We start from the raw sequence: 24616 nt of genomic DNA, 5'->3' as shown, positions 1-24616 counted from the left end.
GTTAACATTCTATTAAAGATGTTACAAAAGAAAAGAAAAAAGAAAAAAGAAATCATTACCAGCAAATAGTGCCCTCTAACTACCCAAAGAGAAGAAAACACGTAAGGTTATTTTGTGTTCTTTATGAAGTACTCCTAAATGCTGCCTTCTGGAAAGATTATTTACCGGAAAACCACTGAGGTCAACTTGTGGCTGTGTTGGCGAGCCAGATCCTTGGGTTTGGATTATTTTAGGTTTGGATGCCCTTTGCCTGAGACTCTTAATCTTGGATCAAGTGAGTCCCCCAAGGTATCCCTCAGATTGTGGACAAAACCCTGTAGGAGACCCTGAGCTGAGTCTTCAAAGTATACAGGCTGGCTTTGCACTGATGAGTTTCCCCAGCCAACAGATCGTGCACTGTGGAAATCCATCTGCCTGGCACTCAGTTTGAAGAGGTCCTTGCTCCAAGGGAGGGACTGTGTAGAGAAGATAAAAAATGTCAGTCTGGAGTCTGAAAATATTTTCTCTATTTGATCCATTCTGGTGCTTCCCTGCATGCTATAGATTCCATGATAAATAAACTAATGCTTATCTTGAAGTAGATTACAATAATGTTAAGGAAAAAACAACTGAATAGGTGCAGTTAAGCATTGTGAGTGCTGTGATGTATATTAGAGTGGGGGCTATAAAAAGGAAGTAGTTTCACCTGGAAAGGTATTTTTTAAATGTTAGATTTTTTTAAGTATGGAAAAGTTTTTAAAAAGAAAATAAATTACTTGTTAGCTGTGTGCCCTTCAACCCCCAATCACACAGTCCCCTGGATGTTAAAAAAAAAAATCCATGCACATTTAGAAAGATTTTTTTTTAAATCAAGGAATGCCTGTAAGACTATTCCTTCTCAGAGATTCCCCTGAGAAAGAATCTGTTATCTGGAAACCCTAAAAAGCCCCAGTGTAGAAATACTTTCAGTGACATCAGGAATTAATTCATGTATAGCTACCATTAGAGGATTAGTCTTTGGACATTTCTTTGCTATTCCCCAGCCCTGGGCTTGTATGTAAAATCTGATTATATTTTAGGGTAAGGCAAACTATTTGTGCCAACACAGCCTGAGACCAACACTATTTCCCTTCTTTATCCTCTGCCTTTCCCTTCCCCAAATAACAACCACAGTTAAAACACAACTCTCCTGCCCCAGTATATAAAAAACACCCAGTCTCTAAAGACTGTCATGATAGTTGCAGAAATGACATATTCTCTGCCGTCAATGACAATGTGCTGCTCCAAGTGGCAAACACATGTTGAGTATTTGGCCTCAATAGATTTGGGCTATTGAATCAGAACTAACAAACATATGGTTCCTAATAGTTCTCTGTTGAACTGAACATGGGGGGACCTCTTCCATATGTGCTGAAGAGTATATTGCAAAGGCTACCATTATGAGGTAGGGGGAAAAAGTAAAGTTCTAAATTGAAGAATTGTTTGAAACACTTGCAAATTAAGCCTGCTTTTCTTTTCCTGTAGTTTTGAGATAAGATATGGGAGTTGCAGGAGGAATGTTTCCATGTTCTTGTTATGGCACAGGTTTCCTGTTTACACCCTTTGAGAGAAAATTGTATACATGGATTCTTGAAGTTCTATTTTAAGTGTGTTCATTTTGTTGCTCATTCAACAATCATTGGGTTGGGCCCTGGGGCAACAGAAATGACTGGCATGGGGCCTGTAGGAGCTGGAGTCTAGTGGGGGAAAATGGACCCATAAAAGTCATTCATTTGAAATATGAGAGGTCATAGGAGGGAGATTTGGAGGTCAGGAAGTATTTTTCTATGAAAAAAATACATCAAAGTTAAGTTCCCATGCTACCAACCAAAAAGCTAATTTTTACCTTTGATATTACCAATAATAATAACTAAGCTTTACTGACTCTGAGTAAGTCCCAGGGAGAAATCTAAGCCTTAATTCCTTTCAGTAGCCCAACAGTAGGTATTACTGTTATTATCTCCTTTTTAATAGATGGGAAAACAGGCCTGAAGAAAGTAATTTGCCCACATCATTCTACTAGATTCAGCTGTCTAGCCTTTTAAAAGAAGGGAGTGGTTGAGCATAGCTTGCTTAATTTGTATACATAGGCTGCTAAATTAGGGACCCTTTTTGGAGATGGTTTTTTAAAATTAATTAATTAATTATGGCTGCACCGGGTCTTAATTGCGGCATGTGGACTCAGTTGTGGCATGCGGACTCTTAGTTGCAGCACACATGCAGGATCTGGTTCCCTAACCAGGGATTGAACCTGGGCGCCCTGCATTGCGAGTGTGGAGTCTTACCCAATGGACCACCATGGAAGTCCCTGGAACCTTTTTTTTTTTTTTTTTTGCGGTACGCGGGCCTCTCACTGTTGTGGCCTCTCCCGTTGCGGAGCACAGGCTCCGGACGCGCAGGCTCAGCGGCCATGGCTCACGGGCCCAGCGGCTCCGCGGCATGTGGGACCTTCCCGGACCGGGGAACGAACCTGTGTCCCCTGCATCGGCAGGTGGACTCTTAACCACTGCGCCACCAGGGAAGCCCCCTGGAGCCATTTTTAATAGGTAAATGTTACACATGAAGTTTAATGATATCAATTTGTTATCCGTTTCCTTCTTTTTATTCTAAGTTCCTTCAGAGTAAGAACTTTGTCTTATTTGCCATAGAATTCCCAGCATGCCATATGGAGGCCTATTTCAAAATATTTGTTGAATGAATTCAGATATTTTGAAATTCAGCCAATGGTAAGCCATGCTTATACAATGTGTATCAAATTGTCAACCTAAATAAAGAGGTAAACTGAGGCAAGCCTGAATGATCAGAAATTGAGTTTATTCAGGAATAGCAGAGGAATTGAATTTGGGAAATGCATGCTGTAGCAAGCTACAGGCGAGTCTGTTGAGGGTTTGGGGCAGGGAGTGCAAAGAGGGAGACGTCCGGCCAGTGTCTAAGCAGTAAATTCATTGTCTTGAGGATAGGGAGAGATTCTTGGCATATGGTTATCGGTCAGGAAATAAGTCTCGTCTTCTGTGAATCAGGCATTTATGGGAAATCAGTTTCTCAGTTAAGTTCCCTTCTGAGGGCACACGTGTGATATTCTCCATTACATATCCTCCAGATTTGTTTTAGATTGAACTCTTTTACAGAATCTTGCTGAGGTTACATCTCTCCTCTGACACTCTTTCCAGCTTCCTGTCAAATCTTAGCCAAAGTGGGACTTTATAAGTGAGAATTCTGAAGTTTGAGAGCTTAATATTCACTCTGTAGGGTTATGGTACAAGATTTAAAAGTGACTTTTGGCAGAATTAAGAGAATGCTTCCGCTATATCTTTACTTCCTTGGTAGAGTTTTGTGCATTTAGGGATCTTTCACTTAAAATGAGATTGTGGACCAATTAACTTTGTGAATATTTTTGTGTTCACATTGGCTTATTTGTGTCTATGTTGTCTGTAATAGAACCTAATAAATGCTTAGAGGTTTGGGGCTGGTCTTGGCATTTTAATTAGGGTCTATTATATTTAAGTATATCTTGCCTACCTGGACTACTGTGGTTATACTGTGTTTTCATTTAATGAGACTATGAAAATAATGACATTTTTCTATTCAGTCCCAGAAATCCTGGATTGAAGGAGTGTTCGACAAGAGAGAATGTAACAAAATCATACCCAGCTCAAAGGACCCTCACAGGTACAATTTTTAATTACATTTTTCTTTTTAAAGCAACAGTACTTGGAGGACTGTTTACTGAAATTTAGAGATATGACTTGTTTGCCCTGTGGAGCCACTGTTAATATTGTGGTAGATTTCACTCTGCTGCTTTATCTTTGATGTTCCTGTTCCTCTTCCTGGGAGGATAGATACCAGGGAAATATCTAGTGCTACATCCATTCCACCAGGTTTGGATAAAAAATTTACAACTTTTGAGTATTGAATATTCAAAATAGTGTGACTTCCTTATCCCCAAGTGTCTGTGAATGTAGTAACTGGGATATTTCAGGACTCCATGCTCAGATTATGCAAACAGTTAATTTTTTCCTCCTGCAGGCTTTTTGCTTAAGCAGATAATGGGCAGCAGAATGGAATGATTTGCATTTGATTATTCTGAGTTCTTGACAACCCTTTGGAAGTTCTACTTGTAGAACAAAGTTCAAAACAGCAGCCAGTGAAAGATAGAGGAAGAGAGGTCTATGGAAAATTCCCCAGGGTAATCGGGTCCATGAAATTAAGATTGGGTAGCATTGCCCTGGGGGAAAAGAATTAAAAGGAAAGGAAAATAGGAGAGCAGTATTTTAATTAGGGGGACCACTCTATTTTTAGATTCTGCTGAGCGGTTTGGGCTTACATTCATTTGAAGTTTAGAAATCACAGCTGTATGCTCATGAAAGGTAGCAGGTGAGGCCACTGAAATTCTAGTTCTTTGGGGATGATGACTAAAATAGTGTTCTTTGCCTTTGTTAAATATTTACTAGTCCCACCCTCTTTGAGTTACCTGTGGCTTGTAAGCCGCGTGATTGGAAATCCTCATTTTACCTGCTTATAAAATGTTTACAGAATAAAAAGGCAGGGTAACCTTGTTTTTTCCCTTCATCTTTTATGAGATTTTGTAATATGATAGTGGCTGCAGTAGAAGGCACATTGAGCTCAGGTGGCTTCCACTGCTCTGTAAATGGAAAATCATCTTCACAGTCACCTTGAACCTCATGAAAAGTGGTAAACTATAGGTCATTAGCCCACAGACTCAAGAAGAGTATCAGTGATCATAATTCCATGAATGGTCGAAGATATACTACTTTTTATGGGAAAAAAGCAGTCTCTCTTATTTTGTGATTGTAAAAAATGGATGGATGACTATGGCTATTCCTTCCATGCCAGCCTTTTTCTTAGATCCTAGTAAGATTCTCAAAACTGTGGCTTTCATGCAGTTTTCTTCCTTATGGAACACAGCAAAAGAGTGGTAGTTCACTATTTTAAATTTAGATGAAGGTTTGTCTTTTACTGATTCTTTTTGTAGCCCCTAATAAGAAACAAATCTGATGGACTTGATTACAACGTCTTTTTCTTTCACATTTGGAACTTGTTGAAGTGAAGCTTCTGAGAAAAAAGATTTCTAAAAGGCTGGGGACAGGAAGAAGTGAAAGACCTGAATATTCATCTCTGAATAATTTAGAATGATTGATTCTATGAACACTACCTTTTCTTCCATTATTTTACCTAGATTTCTTTTCTAGTTAAAACTTCTTCACACTTAAAATATGATCATTGATGATCATAATGCTAACTCCCAAATCCAGAAGGCTTTTTTGAATCATAAGAAAGAGATTAATAAATATAATTATTATAATCATACCAACTGTTCCTCAGTTTGATAGTGTTTTAGGGTTTTAAAATTGTATATGTATGTTTTCTTACTTAATTCTCAGGAATTCTGTGTTATCTTCATAGTATAATAACAATAGCCACCATTTTTATACATCCTGCAATGTACCAGATACTGTAAGACACTTTACATATATTATCACTCTTAATCATTTTAATAACTGTATGGTTCAGATATTATTTTCAGATGTGAAAACTGGGGCTTAGAGGAATTGTTAAATCATTGAGATTTAAATCCAGGTATTTTGGTTCCAAACTCAGTATTCTGTTAATTAGATCATAGTTGCTGCAATGTAATTCTATATGGTAAATGACATCTGGGAATATTTGGGAGATGATGTATGAGTACTCAGTAAACCCTGATTTCCAGATTATGGAAGATTAACAGATATTTACTGAATAAGCATTAAATATGTTTTCAAATATATTAATAAACTAACAGTGGTTTTATTTCTTTAATTAAGATGTACTACAGGATGCCAGGTTTGTCAGAATTTAATCAGGTAAGACAAATAAACAGTTCTATGTTTATATATTTCTCTGAAGTTGCATCTATTTTTTTGCATTAATTAACAGTCCTTCCTTTTGATGTGCATCTTACATTTCACATGAGGATTTTTCTTAATCTTCTTAAGTATTAAGATTTTTTTAAATTTAATTTTATCTATTTCTTATACAGCAGGTTCTTATTAGTTATCTCTTTTATACATATTAGTGAATACATGTCAATCCCAATCTCCCAATTCATCCCACCACCACCACACACCCCCACACTTTCCCCCCTTGGTGTCCATACATTTGTTCTCCTCATCTGTGTCTCTATTTCTGCCCTGCAAACCAGTTCATCTGCACCATTTTTGTAGGTTTCACATATATGCGTTAATATACGATATTTGTTTTCCTCTTTCTGACTTATTTCACTCTGTATGACAGACTCTAGATCCATCCACGTCTCTACAAATGACCCAATTTCATTCCTTTTTATGGCTGAGTAATATTCTATTGTATATATGTACCACATCTTCTTTATCTATTCATCTGTCGATTGGCATTTAGGTTGCTTCCATGACCGGGCTATTGTAAAAAGAGCTGCAATGAACATTGGGGTGCATGTGTCTTTTTGAATTATGGTTTTCTCTGGGTATATGCCCAGTAGTGGGATTGCTGGGTCATATGGTAATTCTATTTTTAGTTTTTTAAGGAACCTCCATGCTGTTCTCCATAGTGGCTGTATCAATTTACATTCCCACCAACAGTGCAAGAGGGTTCCCTTCTCTCCACATCCTCTCCAGCATTTGTTATTTGTACATTTTTTGATGATGCCCATTCTAACTGGTGTGAGGTGATACCTCATTGTAGTTTAGATGTGCATTTCTCTAATAATTAGTGATGTTGAACAGCTTTTCATGTGCTTCTTGGCCATCTGTATGTCTTCTTTGGAAGAACGTCTGTTTAGGTCTTCTGCCCATTTTTTGATTGGGTTGTTTGTTTTTTTTAATATTGAGCTGTTTATATATTTTGGAGGTTAATCCTTTGTCCATTGATTCATTTGCAAATAATTTTCTCCCACTCTGAGGGTTGTCTTTTCGTCTTGTTTGTAGTTTCCTTTGCTGTGCAAAAGCTTTTAAGTTTCTTTAGGTCCCATTTGTTTATTTTTGTTTCAATTAATCTGGGAGGTGGATCAAAAAAAAATCTTGCTGTGATTTATGTCAAAGAGTGTTCTTCCTATGTTTTCCTCTAAGAGTTTTATAGTGTCCAGTCTTACATTTCAATCTCTAATCCATTTTGAATTTGTTTTTGTATATGGTGTTAGGGAGTGTTCTAATTTCATTCTTTTACATGTAGCTGTCCAGTTTTCTGAGCATCACTTATTGAAGAGACTGTCTTTTCTCCATTGTATATCCTTGCCTCCTTTCTCATAAATTAGTTGACCATAGGTGCATGGGTTTATCTCTGGGCTTTCTATGCTATTCCATTGATCTATATTTTTGTTTTTGTGCTAGTACCATATTGTCTTGATTACTATAGCTTTGCAGTATAGTCTGAAGTCATGGAGTCTGATTCCTCCAGCTCTGTTTTTTTCCCTCCAGACTGCATTGGCTATTTGGGGTCTTTTGTGTCTCCATACAAATTTTAAGATTTTTTGTTCTAGTTCTGTAAAAAATGCCATTGGTAATTTGATAAGGATTGCACTGAATCTGTAGATTGCTTTGGGTAGTATAGTCATTTTCACAGTATTGATTCTTCCAATTCAAGAACATGGTGTGTCTTTCCATCTGTTTGTATCATCTTTAATTTCTTTCATCAGTGTCTGATAGTTTTCTGCATAAAGGTATTTTGTCTCCTTAGGGAGGTTTATTCCTACGCATTTTATTCTTTTTGTTGCAGTGGTAAATGGGAGTATGTCCTTAATTTCTCTTTCAGATTTTTCATTAGTGTATAGGAATGCAAGAGATTCCTGTGCATTAATTTTGTATCCTGCAACTTTACCAAATTCATTGATTAGCTCTAGTAGTTTTCTCGTGGCATCTTTAGGATTCTCTATGTATAGTATCATGTCCTCTGGAAACAGTGACAGTTTTTCTTCTTCTTTTCCAATTTGTATTCCTTTTATTTCTTTTTCTTCTCTGCTTGCCGTGGCTAGGGCTTCCAAAACTATGTTGAATAAGAGTGATGAGAGTGGACATCCTTGTCTTGTTCCTGATCTTAGAGGAAATGGTTTCAGTTTTCCACCACTGAGGGTGATGTTTGCTGTGGGTTCATCATATATGGCCTTTATTATGTTGAGGGAGGTTCCCTCTATGTCCACTTTCTGGAGAGCTTTTATCATAAATGGGTGTTGAATTTTGTCAAAAGGTTTTTCTGCATCTATTGAGATGATCATATGGTTTTTATTCTTCAATTTGTTAATAGTGTATCACGTTGATTAATTTGAGTATATTGAAGAATCCATGCGTCCCTGGGATAAATCCCACTTGATCATGGTGTATCATCCTTTTAATGTGTTGTTGGATTCTGTTTGCTGGTATTTTGTTGAGGATTTTTGCATCTATATTCATCAGTGATATTGGTCTATAATTTTCTTTTTTTGTAGTATCTTTTTCTGGATTTGGTATCAGGGTGATGGTGGCCTCATAGAATGAGTTTGGGAGTGTTCCTTGCTCTGCAGTTTTTTGGAAGAATTTGAGAAGGATGGGTGTTAGCTCTTCTCTAAATGTTTGATAGAATTCACCTGTGAAGCCATCTGGTCCTGGACTTTTGTTTGTTGGAAGATTTTAATCACAGTTTCAATTTCAGTGCTTGTGATTGTTCTGTTCATATTTCCTATTTCTTTCTGGTTCAGTCTTGGAAAGTTGTGCTTTTTTAAGAATTTGTCCATTTCTTCCAGGTTGTCCATTTTATTGGCATAGAGTTGCTTGTGGTATTCTCTTAGGATGCTTGTATTACTGCGGTGTCTGTCGTAACTTTTCCTTTTTCATTTCTAATTTTATTGATTTGAGTCCTCTCCCTCTTTTTCTTGATGAGTTTGGCTAATGTTTTATCAATTTGGTTTATCTTCTCAAAGAACCAGCTTTTAGTTTTATTGATCATTGCTACTGTTTTCTTTGTTTCTATTTCATTTATTTCTGCTCTGATCTTTATCATTTCTTTCCTTCTACTAACTTTGGGTTTTGTTTGTTCCTCTTTCTCTAGGTTTTTTCAGTGTAAGGTTAGATTGTTTATTTGAGATTTTTCTTGTTTCTTGAGGTAGGCTTGTATAGCTCTAAACTTCCCTCTTAGAACTGCTTTTGCTGCATCCCATAGGTTTTGGATCGCCGTATTTTCGTTGTAATTTGTCTCTAGGTATTTTTTGATTTCTTCAGTGATCTCTCGGTTATTTAGTAACATTTAGCCTCCATGTGCTAGTGTTTTTTACGTTTTTTTCCCTGGAATTGATTTCTAATCTCATAGCATTGTGGTCAAAAAAGATGCTTAATATGAATTCACTTTTCTTAAATTTACTGAAGCTTGATTTTTGACCCAAGATGTGATCTATCCTGGAGAATGTTCCATGTGCACTTGAAAAGAAAGTGTAATCTGCTGTTTTTGGATGGAATGTCCTATAAATATCAATTAAATCTATCTGGTCTATTGTGTGATTTCAAGCTTGTGTTTCCTTATTCATTTTCTATTTGGATGATCTTTCCATTGGTGTAAGTGAGGCGTTAAAGTCCCCCACTATTATTATGTTGCTGTCAATTTCCTCTTTTAGCGCTGTTAGCCGTTGTCTTATGTATTGAGGTGCTCCTATGTTGGGTACATAGATATTTATAATTGTTATATCTTCTTCCTGGATTAATCTCTTGATCATTATGCAGTGTCCTTCCTTGTCTCTTGTAACATTCTTTATTTTAAAGTCTATTTTATATGATATGAGTACTGCTACTCCAGCTTTCTTTTGATTTCCGTTTGCATGGAATGCCTTATTCCATTCCCTCACTTTCAGTCTGTATGTGTCCCTAGGTCTGAAGTGGGTCTCTTGTAGACAGCATACACATGGGTTTTGTTTTTGTATCCATTCACTGAGCCTGTATCTTTTGGTTGGAGCTTTTAATCCATTCATATTTAAGGTACTTATCGATATGTATGTTCGTATTCCCATTTTCTTAATTGTTATGTTTTTTTTTTTTTTTTTTTTTTTTTTGCTGTACACGGGCCTCTCACTGTTGTGGCTTCTCCCGTTGCGGAGCACAGGCTCCAGACGCGCAGGCTCAGTGGCCATGGCTCATGAGCCTAGCCGCTCCACGGCATGTGGTATCTTCCCGGACCAGGGCACGAACTCGTGTCCCCTGCATCGGCAGGCGGACTCTCAACCACTGCGCCACCAGGGAAGCCCATGGGTTTGTTCTTGTAGGTCTTTTTCTTCTCTTGTGTTTCCAACTTAGAGAAGTTCCTTTAGCATTTGTTGTAAAGCTGGTTTGGTGGTGCTGAGTTCTCTTAGCATTTGCTTGTGTGTAAAGCTTTTGATTTCTCCGTCGAATCTGAATGAGATCCTTGCTGGGTAGAGTAATCTTGGTTGTAGGTTCTTCCCTTTCATCACTTTGAATATATCATGCCACTTCCTTCGGGCTTGTAGAGTTTCTGCTTAGAAATCAGCTGTTACCCTTGTGGGAGTTCCCTTGTATGTTATTTGTTGTTTTTACCTTGTTGCTTTCAGTAATTTTTCTTTGTCTTTAATTTTTGTCAATTTGATTACTATGTGTCTTGGTGTGTTTTTCCTTGGGTTTATCCTGTATGGGACTCTCTGCGCTTCCTGTACTTGGGTGGCTATTTCCTTTCCCATGTTAGGGAAGTTTTCGACTATAATCTTTTCAAATCTCTTTTCTCAGGTCCTTTCTGTCTCTCTTCACCTTCTGGGACCCCTAATGTGAGTGTTGTTGCATTTAATGTTGTCCCAGAGGTCTCTTAGGCTGTCTTCATTTCTTTTCATTCTTTTTTCTTTATTCTGTTCCACGGCAGTGAATTCCACCATTCTGTCTTCCAGGTCACTTATCTGTTCTTCTGCCTCAGTTATTCTGCTATTGGTTCCTTCTAGTGTATTTTTCATTTCAGTTATTTATTGTTCATCTCTGTTTGTTTGTTCTTTAATTCTTCTAGGTCTTTGTAAAACATTTCTTGTTTCTTCTTGATCTTTGCCTCCATTCTTTTTCCGAGGTCCTGGATCATGTTCACTATCATTATCCTGAATTCTTTTTCTGGAAGGTTGCATCTCTCCACTTCATTTAGTTGTTTTTCTGGGGTTTTGTCTTGTTTCTTCATCTGGTACATAGCCTTCTGCCTTTTCATCTTGTCTGTCTCTATATGAATGTGGTTTTTGTTCCATAGGTTGCAGGATTGTAGTTCCTCTTGCTTCTGCTGTCTGCCCTCTGGTGGATGAGGCTATCTAAGAGGCTTGTGCAAGTTTCCTGATGGGAGGGACTGGTGGTGGGTAGAGCTGGCTGTTGCTCTGGTGGGCAGAGTTCAGTAAAACTTTAATCCACTTGTCTGATCATGGGTGGGGCTGGGTTCCCTCCCTGTTGGTAAGCAATCAAACAGGCCTGAGGTGACCCAACACTGGAGCCTACCCGGCTCTTTGTGGGGGCTAATGGCAGATTCTGGGAGGGCTCACGCCAAGGAGTACTTCCCAGAACTTCTGCTCGCAGTGTCCTTGTCCTCATGGTAAGCCACAGCCACCCCCTGCCTCTGCAGGAGACCCTCCAACAGTAGCAGGTAGGTCTGTTTCAGTCTCCTATGGGGTCACTGCTCCTTCCCCTAGGTCCTGATGCGCACACTACTTTGTGTTTGCCCTCCAAGAGTGGAGTCTCTGTTTCCCCCAGTCCTGTTGAAGTCCTGCAGTCAAATACCGCTACCCTTCAAAGTCTGATTCTCTAGGAATTCCTTCTTACGTTGCCAGACCCCAAGTTTGGGAAGCCTGACGTGGGGCTCAGAACCTTCACTCCAGTGGGTGGACTTCTGTGGTATAAGTGTTCTCCAGTTTGTGAGTCACCCACCCAGCAGTTATGGGATTTGATTTGATTGTGACTGCGCCCCTCCTACCATCTCATTGTGGCTTCTCCTTTGTCTTTGGATGTGTGGTATCTTTTTTGGTGAGTTCCAGTGTCTTCCTGTCAATGATTGTTCACAATATTATTTTTTAAAAATAGTTTTTGAGCTATAATTGACATAGACTGCACATATTTAAAATATACAATTTGATGTTTGTTTTTGCTTTCTTTACTATTTTAATCATTTTTAAGAGTACAGTTCATTAGTGTTAAGTATATTCCCATTGTTGTGTTATGGAGCTACAGAACTTTTTATCTTGCAAAATGGAATGTGTATACTACATTTTGTTCATCCATCCATCTATTGATGAATACATGGGTTGCTGCTACCACTTGGCTGTTGTGAATAACGCTGCTATGAACATGGGTGTGTAAGAGATTTGTAGTGTTTTCTTAAAACATCCCCAAAATGATTCTAATGTGTAGCCAAGGGAGAGAAGCAGTGAGAATGTTTCTAAACTTAGAAAACAACCCAGTGTTGGAAATCAAATATAAATCTCAGTGTGCAGTTTTAAAACTTGTTAATACATGTCATCTATATATTACCCTAGGAACATGTAGAAACATTATATCTATTTTCTATTCTGAAATTGTGTGTTTTCTATTTTGAAATTGGTATTTATCCCAAATTTAAGGTGTTACTGTGGGCGATTGATTAGAGACCATTATGGGATAGATGAAGCCTGGACCATCTCAGCTGCCAACGATAGTGAAAATGAACAATGGTCTGTTGAAAAGCACACAATGAAAAGCTCTACAGATACCTTTGGCACGATTAACTTCCAAGATGGAGAGCACACCCACCACTCAAAGGTTTGCTAATAACCTACATTATTTTGCTGATTTTTTAAAATATCTTTATTGGAGTATAATTGCTTTACAATGGTGTGTTAGTTTCTGCTTTATAACAAAATACATCAACTATACATATACATATATCCTCATATCTCCACCCTTTTACGTCTCCCTCCCACCCTCCCTATCCCACCCCTCTAGATGGTCACAAAGTACCGAGCTGATCCCCCTGTGCTATGCAGCTGCTTCCCACTAGCTATCTATTTTACATTTGGTAGTGTATATATGTCCATGCCACTCTCTCATTTTGTCTCAGCTTACCCTTTCCCCATCCCGTGTCCTCAAGTCCATTCTCTATGTCCATGTCTTTATTCCTGTCCTGCCCACAGGTTCTTCAGAACTTTTTTTTTTTTTAGATTCCATATATATGTGTTAGCATTTGTTTTTCTCTTTCTGACTTACTTCACTCTGTATGACAGACTCTAGGTCCATCCACCTCACTACAAATAATTCAGTTTTGCTTCTTTTTATGGCAGAGTAATATTCCACTGTATATATGTGTCACATCTTCTTTATCCATTCATCTGTAAGTGGACACTTAGGTTGCTTCCCTGTCCTGGCTATTGTAAATAGAGCTGCAATGAACGTTGTGGTACATGACTCTTTATGAATTATGGTTTTCTCAGGGTATATGCCCAGTAGTGGGATTGCTGGGTCATATGGTAGTTCTATTTTTAGTTTTTTAAGGAACCTCCATACTGTTCTCCATAGTGGCTGTATCAATTTACATTCCCATCAACAGTGCAAGAGGGTTTGCTTTTCTCCACACCCTCTCCAGGATTTATTGTTTGTAGATTTTTTGATGATGGCCATTCTAACTGGTGTGAGGTGATACCTCATTTTAGTTTTGACTTGCATTTCTCTAACGATTAGTGATGTTGAGCATCCTTTCATATGTTTGTTGGCAATCTGTATATCTTCTTTGGAGAAATATCTGTTTAGGTGTTCTACCTATTTTGGGATTGGGTTGTTTTTTTTTTTTTTTGATATTGAGCTGCATGAGCTGCTTGTAAATTTTGGAGATTAATCCTTTGTCAGTTGCTTCATTTGCAAATATTTTCTCCCATCTCAGGGTTGTCTTTTCGTCTTGTTTATGGTTTCCTTTACTGTGCAAAAGCTTTTAAGTTTCATTAGGTGCCATGTGTTTATTTTTGTTTTTATTTGGATTTCTCTAGGAGGTGGTTCAGAAGGATCTTGCTGTGATTTATGTCTAAGTGTTCTGCCGATGTTTTCCTCTAAGAGTGTTATAGTGTCTGATGTTACATTTAGGTGTTTAATCCATTTTGAGTTTATTTTTGGGTATGGTGTTAGGGAGTGTTCTAATTTCATTCTTTTACATGTAGCTGTCCAGTTTTCCCAGCACCACTTATTGAAGAGGCTGTCTTTTCTCCATTGTATATTCTTGCCTCCTTTATCAAAAATAAGGTGACCATAGGTGTGTGGGTTTATCTCTGGGCTTTGTATCCTATTCCATTGATCTATAGTTCTGTTTTTGTGGCAGTACAATACTGTCTTGATTACTGTAGCTTTGTAGTATAGTCTGAGGTCTGGGAGTCTGATTCCTCTAGCTCCGTTTTTCTTTCTCAAGATTGCTTTGGATGTTCGGGGTTTTTGTGTTTCCACACAAATTGTGAAATTTTTTGTTCTAGTTCTGTGAAAAATACCATTGGTAGTTTGATAGGGATTGCAATGAATCTGTAGATTGCTTTGGGTAGTATAGCAATTTTCACAATGTTGATTCTTCCAATCCAAGAACATGGGATATCTCTCCACCTGTTTGTATCATCTTTAATTTCTTTCATCAGTGTCTTATAGTTTTCTGCATACAGGTCTTTTGTCTCCTTAGGTAGGTTTATTCCTAGGTATTTTATTCTTTTTATTGCAATGGTAAATGGGAGTGTTTGCTTAATTTCTCTTCCAGATTTTTCATCATTAGTGTATAGGAATGCAAGAGATTTCTTTGTATCCTTCTACTTTACCAAATTCATTGATTAGCTCTAGTGGTTTTCTGGTAGATTCTTTAGGATTCTCTATATATAGTATCATGTCATCTGCGAACAATGACAGCTTTTCCTCTTTTCCGATTTGGATTCCTTTTCTTTCTATTTCTTCTCTGATTGCAATGGCTAAAACTTCCAACAGTATGTTGAATAATAGTGAGAGTGGACAACCTTGTCTTGTTCCTGATGTTAGAGGAAATGGTTTCAGTTTTTAACCACTGAGAACAATGTTGGCTATGGGTTTGTCATATATGGCCTCTGTTATGTTGAGGTAAGTTCCCTCTGTGCCTACTTTCTGGAGGGTTTTTATTTTAAATGTGTGTTGAATTTTGTTGAAAGCTTTTTCTGCATCTATTGAGATGATCATATGTTTTTTCTCCTTCAATTTGTTAATGTGGTGTATCACATTGATTGATTTGCATATATTGAAGAATCCTTGCCTTCCTGGGATAAACCCCACTTGATCATGGTGTATGATCCTTTTAATGTGCTGTTGGATTCTGTTTGCTAGTATTTTGTTGAGGATTTTTGCACCTTTGTTCATCAGTAATATTGGCCAGTAGTTTTCTGTCCTTGTGACATCGTTGTCCAGTTTTGGTATCAGGGTGATGGTGGTCTTGTAGAATGAGTTTGGGAGTGTTCCTCCCTCTGGTATATTTTGGAAGAGTTTGAGAAGGATAGGTGTTAGCTCTTCTCTAAATGTTTCATAGAATTCACCTGTGAAGCCATCTGGTCCTGGTCTTTTGTTTGTTGGAAGATTTTTATTCACAGTCTCAACTTCAGTCCTTGTGATTGGTCTGTTTATATTTTCTATTTCTGCCTGGTTCAGTCTTGGAAAGTTGTGCTTTTTTAAGAATTTGTCCATTTCTGCCAGGCTGTCCATTTTATTGGCATATATTTGCTTGTAGTAATCTCTCATGATCCTTTGTATTTCTGCAGTGTCAGTTGTTAGTTCTCCTTTTTCATTTCTAATTCTGTCGATTTGAGCCTTCTCCCTTTTTTTTCTTGGTGAGTCTGGGTAATGGTTTATCAATTTTGTTTATCTTCTCAAAGAACCAGCTTTTAGTTTTATTGATATTTGCTATTGTTTCCTTCATTTCTTTTTCCTTCATTTCTGATCTGATCTTTATGATTCCTTTCCTTCTACTAACTTTGGGTTTTTTATTTTTCTTCTTTCTCTAATTGCTTTAGCTTTAAGATTAGGTTGTTTATTTGAGATGTTTCTTGTTTCTTGAGGTAGGATTGTATTGCTATAAACTTCCCTCTTAGAACTGCTTTTGCTGCATAGCATAGGTTTTGGGTCCTCATGTTTTCATTGTCATTTGTTTCTAGGTATTTTTTGATTTCCTCTTTGATTTCTTCAGTGATTCCTTAGTTATTTACTAGTGTATTGTTTAGCCTCCATGTGTTTGTATTTTTTACAGATTTTTTCCTGTAATTGATATCTAGTCTCATAGCGTTGTGGTCGGAAAAGATACTTTATATGATTTTAATTTTCTTAAATTTACCAAGGCTTGATTTGTGACCCAAGATATGATCTATCCTGGAGAATGTTCCATGAGCACTTGAGCAGAAAGTGTATTCTGTTGTTTTGGGATGGAATTCCCTATAAATATCAATTAAGTCCACGTTGTTTAATGTATCTTTTAAAGCTTGTGTTTCCTTATTTATTTTCATTTTGGATGATCTGTCCACTGGTGAAAGTGGGTTGTTAAAGTCCCCTATTATGATTGTGTTACTGTTGATTTCCCCTTTTATGGCTGTTAGCATTCGCCTACGTATTGAGGTGCTTCTATGTTTGGTTCATAAATATTTACAATTGTTATATCTTCTTCTTGGATTGATCCCTTGATCATTATGTAGTGTCTTTCTTTGTCTCTTGTAATAGTCTTTATTTTAAAGTCTATTTTGTCTGATGAGAGAATTTGCTACTCCAGCTTTCTTTTGATTTCCATTTGCATGGAATATCTTTTTCCATCCCCTCACTTTCAGTCTGTATGTGTCCCTAGGTCTGAAGTGGGTCTCTTGTAGACAGCATATAGATCAGCCTTGTTTTTGTATCCATTCAGCGAGCCTGTGTCTTTTGGTTGGAGCATTTAATCCATTTACATTTAAGGTAGTTATCGCTATGTATGTTCCTGTTACCCTTTTCTAAATTGTTTTGAGTTTGTTATTGTAGGTCTTTTCCTTCTCTTGTGTTTCCTGCCTAGAGAAATTCCTTTAGCATTTGTCGTAAAGCTAGTTTGGTGGTGCTGAATTGTCTTAGCTCTTGCTTATCTGTAAATGTTTTAATTTCTCCATCGAATCTGAATGAGATCCTTGCTGGGTAGAGTAATCTTGGTTGTAGGTTTGCTTTTCCTTTTCATCACTTTAAATATGTCCTGCCACTCCCTTCTGGCTTGCAGAGTTTCTCCTGAAAGATCAGCTGTTAACCTTATGGGGATTCCCTTCTATGTTATTTGTTGTTTTTCCCTTGCTGCTTTTAATGTTTTTGTTTGTATTTAATTTTTGATAGTTTGATTAATATGTGTCTTGGCGTGTTTCCCCTTGGGTTTATCCTGTATGGGACTCTCTGTGCTTCCTGGACTTGACTGACTCTTTCTTTTCCTGTATTAGGGCAGTTTTCAACACTAATCTCTTCAAATATTTTCTCAGTCCCTTTCTTTTTCTCTTCTTCTTCTGGGACCCCTATAATCTGAATATTGGTGAGTTTAATGTTGTCCCAGAGGTCTCTGAGACTGTGCTCAATTCTTTTCATTCTTTTTTGTTTATTCTGCTCTGTGGTAGTTATTTCCACTATTTTATCTTCCAGGTCACTTATCCGTTCTTATGCCTCAGTTATTTTGCTATTGATTCCTTCTAGAGAATTTTTAATTTCATTTATTGTGTTGTTAGTCATTTGTTGTTTGCTCTCTAGTTCTTCTAGATCCTTGTTAAACGTTTCTTGTATTTTCTCCATTCTATTTCCAAGATTTTGGATCATCTTTACTATCATTATTCTGAATTATTTTTCAGGTATACTGCCTATTTCCTCTTCATTTGTTTGATCTGGTGGGTTTTTAACTTGCTCCTTTGTCTGATGTGTGTTTCTCTGTCTTCTCATTTTGCTTACCTTACTGTGTTTGGGGTCACCTTTTTACAGGCTGTAGGTTCATAGTTCCTATTGTTTTTGGTGTCTGCCCCCAGTGGCTAAGGTTGGGTCAGTGGGTTGTGTAGGCTTCCTGGTGGAGGGGACTAGTAACTGTGTTGTGGTGGATGAGGCTGGGTCTTTTCTTTCTGGTGGGCAAGACCGCATCCATTGGTGTCTTTTGGGGTGTCTGCGACTTTAATATCATTTTAGGCAGCATCTCTGCTAATGGGTGGGGTTGTGTTCCTGTCTTGTTAGTTTTTTCGCATAGGGTGTCCAACACTGTAGCTTGCTGGTTGTTGAGTGGAGCTGGGTCTTTGTGTTGAGATGGAGATCTCTGGGATAGTTTTTGCCTTTTGATATTACATGGAGCTTGGAGGTCTCTGGTGGGCCAATGTCCTGAACTCAGCTCTCCCACGTCAGAGGCCCAGGCCTGACACCCGGCCCGCGCCCAAAGTCCCTGTCAGCCACACCACTCAGAAGTAAAGGGAGAAAGAAAGAAATAAAGAAAAAAAATAGAATAAAGTTATTAAAATAAAAGAAATGTATTTAAAATAAAAAAAGTTAAATGTAATAAAAAAATAAAGAATGAAAGAAAGAAGACAGCAACCATACCAAAAAACAAATCCACCAGTGGTAACCAGCACTAAAAACTATACTAAAGGGCTTCCCTGGTGGCGCCATGGTTAAGAATCCACCTGCCAATGCAAGGGACACGGGTTCGAACCCTGGTCCAGGAAGATCCCACATGCCACGGAGCAACTAAGCCCGTGTACCACAACTATTGAGCCTGCGCTCTAGAGCCCGTGAGCCACAACTACTGAGCCCGCATGCCACAACTACTGCAGCCCGTGCGCCTAGAGCCCATGCTCCACAACAAGAGAAGCCACCGCAATGAGAAGTCCACGCACTGTGACAAAGAGTAGCCCCCATTTGCCGCAACTAGAGAAAGCCTGCGTGCAACAACGAACACCCAAGGCAGCCAAAAATAAATAAAAAAAGAAAAAAAAAACTGTACTAAAAAAAAAGCAATGGAAAGACAGAACCCTAGGACAAATGGTAAAAGCAAAGCTATACAGACAAAATGACACAAAGAAGCATACACATACACACTCACAGAAAGAGAAAAAGTAAAAAAAAAATCTATATATATATATGAAAAAGGAAGCAAGCAGCCAAATCAACAAACAAATCTACCATCGATAATAAACTCTAAATACTAAACTAAGGCAAACATGAAAACAAATTAGATGCAGAAAGCAAATCCCAAGTCTATAGTTGCTCCCAAAGTCCACCGCCTCAATTTTGGGATGATTTGCTGTCTATTCAGGTATTCCACAGATGCAGGTACATCAAGTTGATTGAGAAGATTTAATCCGCTGCTCCTGAGGCTGCTGGGAGAGATTTCCCTTTCTCTTCTTTGTTCTCACAGCTCCTGGGGCTCAGCTTTGGATTTGGCCCCGCCTCTGCGTGTAGATCGCCGGAGGGCGTCTGTTCTTCGCTCAGACGGTACGGGGTTAAAGGAGCAGCTGCTTCGGGGGCTATGGCTCACTCAGGCCGGGGTTGGGGAGGGAGGGGTACGGAATGCGACGCGAGCCTGCGGCGGCAGAGGTCAGCGTGACTTTGCACCAGCCTGAGGCGCGCCGTGCGTTCTCCCAGGGAAGTTGTCCCTGGATCTCGGGACCCTGGCCGTGGCGGGCTGCACAGGCTCCCCGGAAGGGGGGTGTTGATAGTGACCTGTGCTTGCTCACAGGCTTCTTGGTGTCGGCAGCAGCAGCCTCAGCGTTTCATGCCCATCTCTGGGGTCCGCTCTGATAGCCGTGGCTCGCACCCGTCTCTGGAGCTTCTTTAGGTGGTGCTCTGAATCCCTCTCCTCGCGCACCCCGAAATAATGGTCTCTTGCCTCTTAGGCAGGTCCAGACTTTTCCCCAGACTCCCTCCCGGCTAGCCGTGGCGCAGTAGCCCCCTTCAGGCTGTGTTCACGCCGCCAACCCCAGTCCTCTCCCTGCGCTCCGACCGAAGCTGGAGCCTCAGCTCCCAGCCCCTCCCGCCCCGGTGGGTGAGCAGACAAGCCTCTAGGGCTGGTGAGTGCTGGTCGGCACCGATCCTCTGTGCGGTAATCTCTCCGCTTTGCCCTCCGCACCCCTGTTGTGCTCTCCTCCGTGGCTCGGAAGCTTCCCCACCGCCACCCTCCGTCTCCGCCAGTGAAGTTCAGCTCCCTCCCAGAGGTGCAGGTCCCGTCCTAATTCTTTCGTCTCTGTTTTTTCTTTTGCCCTACCCAGGTATGTGGGGAGTTTCTTACCTTTTGGGAAGTCTGAGGCCTTCTGCCAGCGTTCAGTAGGTGTTCCGTAGGAGTTGTTCCACATGTAGATGTGTTTTTGATGTATTTGTGGGGAGGAAGGTGATCGCCACCATCTTGGAGGTCTCCTATTTTGCTGATTTTTAACAGAGGCTATAACCTCCAAATGTATCTCCAAATTGTATTTCTAAGTGTAGATGATCAGATGACCAGGTTTTATTGCAAAGGCGATCCGTGTTACTTACCTGTTGACAAAAATGACCTGACTCTTCTTTTTCTTTTATGTCTGAGGGGCATGATACCTTACCCAGGTGTGGTGTGGCCAGCTCTTTGATTGACTTCTTTCAGCCAGGTTATGCCCTCTGCAGAAGAGAATGGCTTATTGCTCATGAGGCAGTTGCCAAACGGCTTCCCTTTTCTTAAGGAATGTACAAAGGTTACTACCGAAGAACAGACTTCACCTGACCACGGCTATAGCAATTCCCAGTAACTTACTTAACCTGTGGCTGTTGGTGCCTGCTATGCCCTTGTGAGAGCCTTTTCTCAGGAAGAAAATGGGGAAATTTCTGTACCCCCTGAATGATAGTGCTGGGCTCTACAGGCCAGTTTTTCTCCTGTCCCTAATATAGTAATTTTACATGTGATTCACATAGTATTGACAGGTCAGCTGTCTCTCAGCTGTTTTCTATTGACCTTGTTAACTGTACACTGCCTTATTAGAGGCAGCTTTCCTTGGGGAAAATACAGGGGGAGCCTACCTCAGGAAAGCTCAGAATCAGTTGTGTCCTGCAGTGCATCATCAGTTAAAAGGATTTGAAGAACTGTTCTTAATAGTGCAATCATAATAAGGTTTCATAATATAATTGTACATTAATCGACATTTCTGATTACTAATCCACTTGCATCTAACTGTGCCTTGATTTTTGTTTGTTTTAGTTGGCAAGAAAACTGTCCTCCAATCCTTTTTGGAAGCTGACTCTCATAGAACTCTTTATGTAATTTTTCCCTTAATTGTTCATCTTCTTCCTTTTGCTTTTATGTTTGTTTATAATCATCTTCATTTACTCATTTTTTTAATCCATTCAACAGATCTTTATCAGTTGCCCATACTTTGCTATGCCCCAAAGAGAATATGTTCTGTGTACTAACATTTCTTACAGTCTAGTGAGGGAAACAGGAAATAAATATACAATTACCCCAGACGGTGGGGATGCTGGGAAAGGGGAATATAGGGTTCTTTGAGAGAATGAAAAGGGAACTCCTCCTGTTTTTCTGGGGTGGTGTGCATGTGTCAAGGAAGCCATCTGAGAGTAGGGATGGCTAAGCTGAGATGGGAAAGATGAGTGAGGTGTTTGGTGTCTGGTGAGACAGAAGGGTAAGACCACTGTAGGTGTGAGGAATAGCTTGTGGGAAGGCCAAGGGGGAATATGGTACATTTAGGAAAACTGAAAACATGTTTAGACAGATCTGATCACTAATACGTTTTATGCTTAGCATTAGGCTCCTGTTACATCCTCTGTGCCTGAATGCATTTTATTTGATCTCTCAGAAGAGGCTACCCTTCTATTTCAGCCTGGAATTGCACTTCAGGTTTAGCATGCACAGCAGGAGAGCTTGGGAGAGCTGGTTACTCATCCCCTCTGCTGCATTTCCCTTTCTAGTTGTTATCCCTCCCACCTCCTTCCACAGAGGTTTGGAGGTGAGTTATGATAAAGGAGGAGGAGGGGAAGGAGAGAGTCATAAAACCTTAGCACCGTCTTCAGCTGGCCTTTGGAAGAAAAGAGTCTAGTGCTGATAATTTAGTTGATCAAGGTGTTATCCTGAAATCTCAAGAAGTATCTTCTAGGACTAAAAGGACTTATAACTGAAAGGGAGGACTACCTGGGAGAAAGAACTGAGAGAGAGAGAAGGAGAACTAAACCAGAGCTGCCTCCTCTGCCCTTATTCATCATTCGGGGCAACATGAACCCTTTCACAAAGGTCAACTTGCATTTTTCCTACTCTTTGAATATGTGATAAAGCCGTGGCAACTCAGTTTTCTCACTTGTAAGCTGAATCCTAGTTACCCTTAGATTCTTTCTACTACATCCTGTGATGGCTGCACCATCCTCATGTCAGAAATTCTAATATTTTAATTATGAAATAAAGGGATTATGTTTTAAGAATTTCAAAGATGAACACAGTTGTTTTAAATCACTATCACGTTCTGGAGGACAATGTGATAATTCCTATTTGCATATCTATGGCGATCTCTACCTGTGGTTGTTTTTGCTATAGTTTTATAAACTCATGGTTTCCTATGGTCCTTATCCTATAAATCTGACTTATTCTTGCTGTTGGTTGGCTCACACTCATCTCAATATGATTTTACCAGTCTGTATGTGGCTGCATTGGCTGGGAAAAGAAAGCCAGCCATACACTATAATCTTGGGCAAAATGCAAAATGATTCTGGAGCTGCCTGATTTCCGTCTTTTCTTTTGGTTACATTGACTCTCTTATGAAAAGTATTTATTTTGGAAAAGAAGTTTTTAGAGAGATGCTATATATAGGAAATGGTTAGAATGTAAAATTTAAAATAAATGAACATGCTTCTGGATCTTAATTTAAATTATGCAAATATGTGAAATGGTCCAGTAAATTAAAAGCCATAGCATTTATGAGAAAGCCTCATTTCACTTATTTCTAAAACTTTTTTAAAATGGGTTTTCTGGTGTAGTGATTTTTGCCAGTTTGAAGTATTTCTGCCTTACCTCAGACCTTCCAGAGAACATTGGTAGACTAACCCTGAAAACCAGAGGAAGCCTTCCTATGGTGACTTGTAATTCTCAGAAGGAACTTAAAGGGGGTGTGGGATCTTTTCGAAGTAAATATTTCCATTATATGAAGATGGACTTTTAAAGAGATCCTAGACATTTTCTTTCAAGTTTTGGCATTTCAGTTGCCCTGCTGTGTGCTTACTGTGACGTGGCAGGTATTTTCCACTATTTTATGTATATGTGTATATGCATATCTTCCAGTATATTAGAACTTCTTATGACACAAAGTTGGATCATCTATTACATTTAATGTTGAAAGAGTGGAAGATGGAACTGCCAAAGCTGGTGATCTCTGTCCACGGGGGCATCCAGAACTTCAAGATGCCCTCCAAACTCAAAGAGATCTTCAGCCAAGGTTTGGTCAAAGCTGCAGAGACAACGGGAGCATGGATAATAACTGAAGGCATTAATACCGGTAAGGCACATTCCCTGTTTCAGTCTGTTTTTGTTTTTAATTCCTTCTTTTTAACTGTGAATCAGGCAGTATAGCACCTAACCTCTGCTCTGCAGTGCTCCCAGGAGATGTGGTAGCGTGAGAAAGACTGGAAGTGTAGTGACTGGAAAAGAAACGCAGAAGAATCCTAGACCTTTCCTGGAATGTATTTTTACCATTGTTAAAATATGTTATTTTAATGTAACTTTGGGTAAACGTCTGGCAAAGAAAATAGGTTTTCATGAGCTTTGGACTGTGGTGAGGTAGTGTGTGGGCATAGACGTGAGCTAAACTCACCATGGTCAGGTTCTCAGGAATTGGAAATCAGTGACATGTGCAACAACTGCATTGAGTGTATGGGGCATGAGGAGATGATTAACTACATAACTGGCACTTGTTTCTGTCACTGACTCTTTCATACTTCTTGAAATCTGACATTCAAGGACTTCATTTAGTAGCCCCTGAACCTCTAACCCTACTCTTTTGCATCAGTGTTTATGAACTGTATGCATGTTAGAGAATCATCTGGGGGCTTTGCAAAAATACAGATGCACAAGTTCTACCCCAGATTAATTAGAGTTTTTCAGGGTGAAGCTGCTGAAGGGTATCTAATGTGCAGCCAGGGTTGAGGATTACTGACTTCACAAACTCCTCTCTTACTAATCTGTTACTAATATGTTACAGTTCTGACACCAGTTCTCATGTGTGGGTTCTTTCCCAACACACCACAGTTCTCCTGCACCAGCTGAGTGTCTTACAGTTCAGCTCAATTCTGAATTACTGTCTACCAGGAGATAGCGACGGATTCCACAGGTTAAGAGCTCAGTCCCACAAGACTGTCCCCACTTCAGATGTCAGTCTCAAGTCCAGGGTGTTACCCGTGCTTCTGACTGGCTGGCTATAAATCAGAGGTTCCCACCATCCCCTCCTTGGGTTTGATGAATTTGCTAGAGCAGCTCACAGAATGCAGGAAACCAGTTTACTCACTAAATTACCAGTTTATTATAAAAGGATGTAACTCAGGAACAGGTAGATTGAAGAGATGCATGGGGCAAGGCATGTGGGAAGGGGCACGGAACTTTCATGCCCTCCTCCCATTTCCATGTGTTTACCCACTTGGAAGCT

The 24616-nt window shown here is 39.4% G+C and overlaps 1 protein-coding gene across 1 annotated transcript in view; it reads left to right on the top strand.

The window, feature by feature from the left end:
• The window catches only part of TRPM6 (transient receptor potential cation channel subfamily M member 6), a 193416-nt gene that overhangs the window by 15824 nt on the left and 152976 nt on the right, over positions 1 to 24616 (top strand). The window contains exons 2-5 of the mRNA XM_033440262.2: positions 3608 to 3687; positions 5841 to 5879; positions 12596 to 12773; positions 23260 to 23473. Of these exons, the coding sequence (XP_033296153.2) occupies positions 3608 to 3687; positions 5841 to 5879; positions 12596 to 12773; positions 23260 to 23473 (511 nt within the window). The remainder of the gene's footprint in view (positions 1 to 3607; positions 3688 to 5840; positions 5880 to 12595; positions 12774 to 23259; positions 23474 to 24616) is intronic.

Source organism: Orcinus orca, chromosome 6 (genome assembly GCF_937001465.1).
Source record: "Orcinus orca chromosome 6, mOrcOrc1.1, whole genome shotgun sequence".
NCBI lineage: Eukaryota > Metazoa > Chordata > Mammalia > Artiodactyla > Delphinidae > Orcinus > Orcinus orca.
Note: the sequence above shows the minus strand (reverse complement) of the source record. Positions and strands in the feature narration are given on the sequence as shown.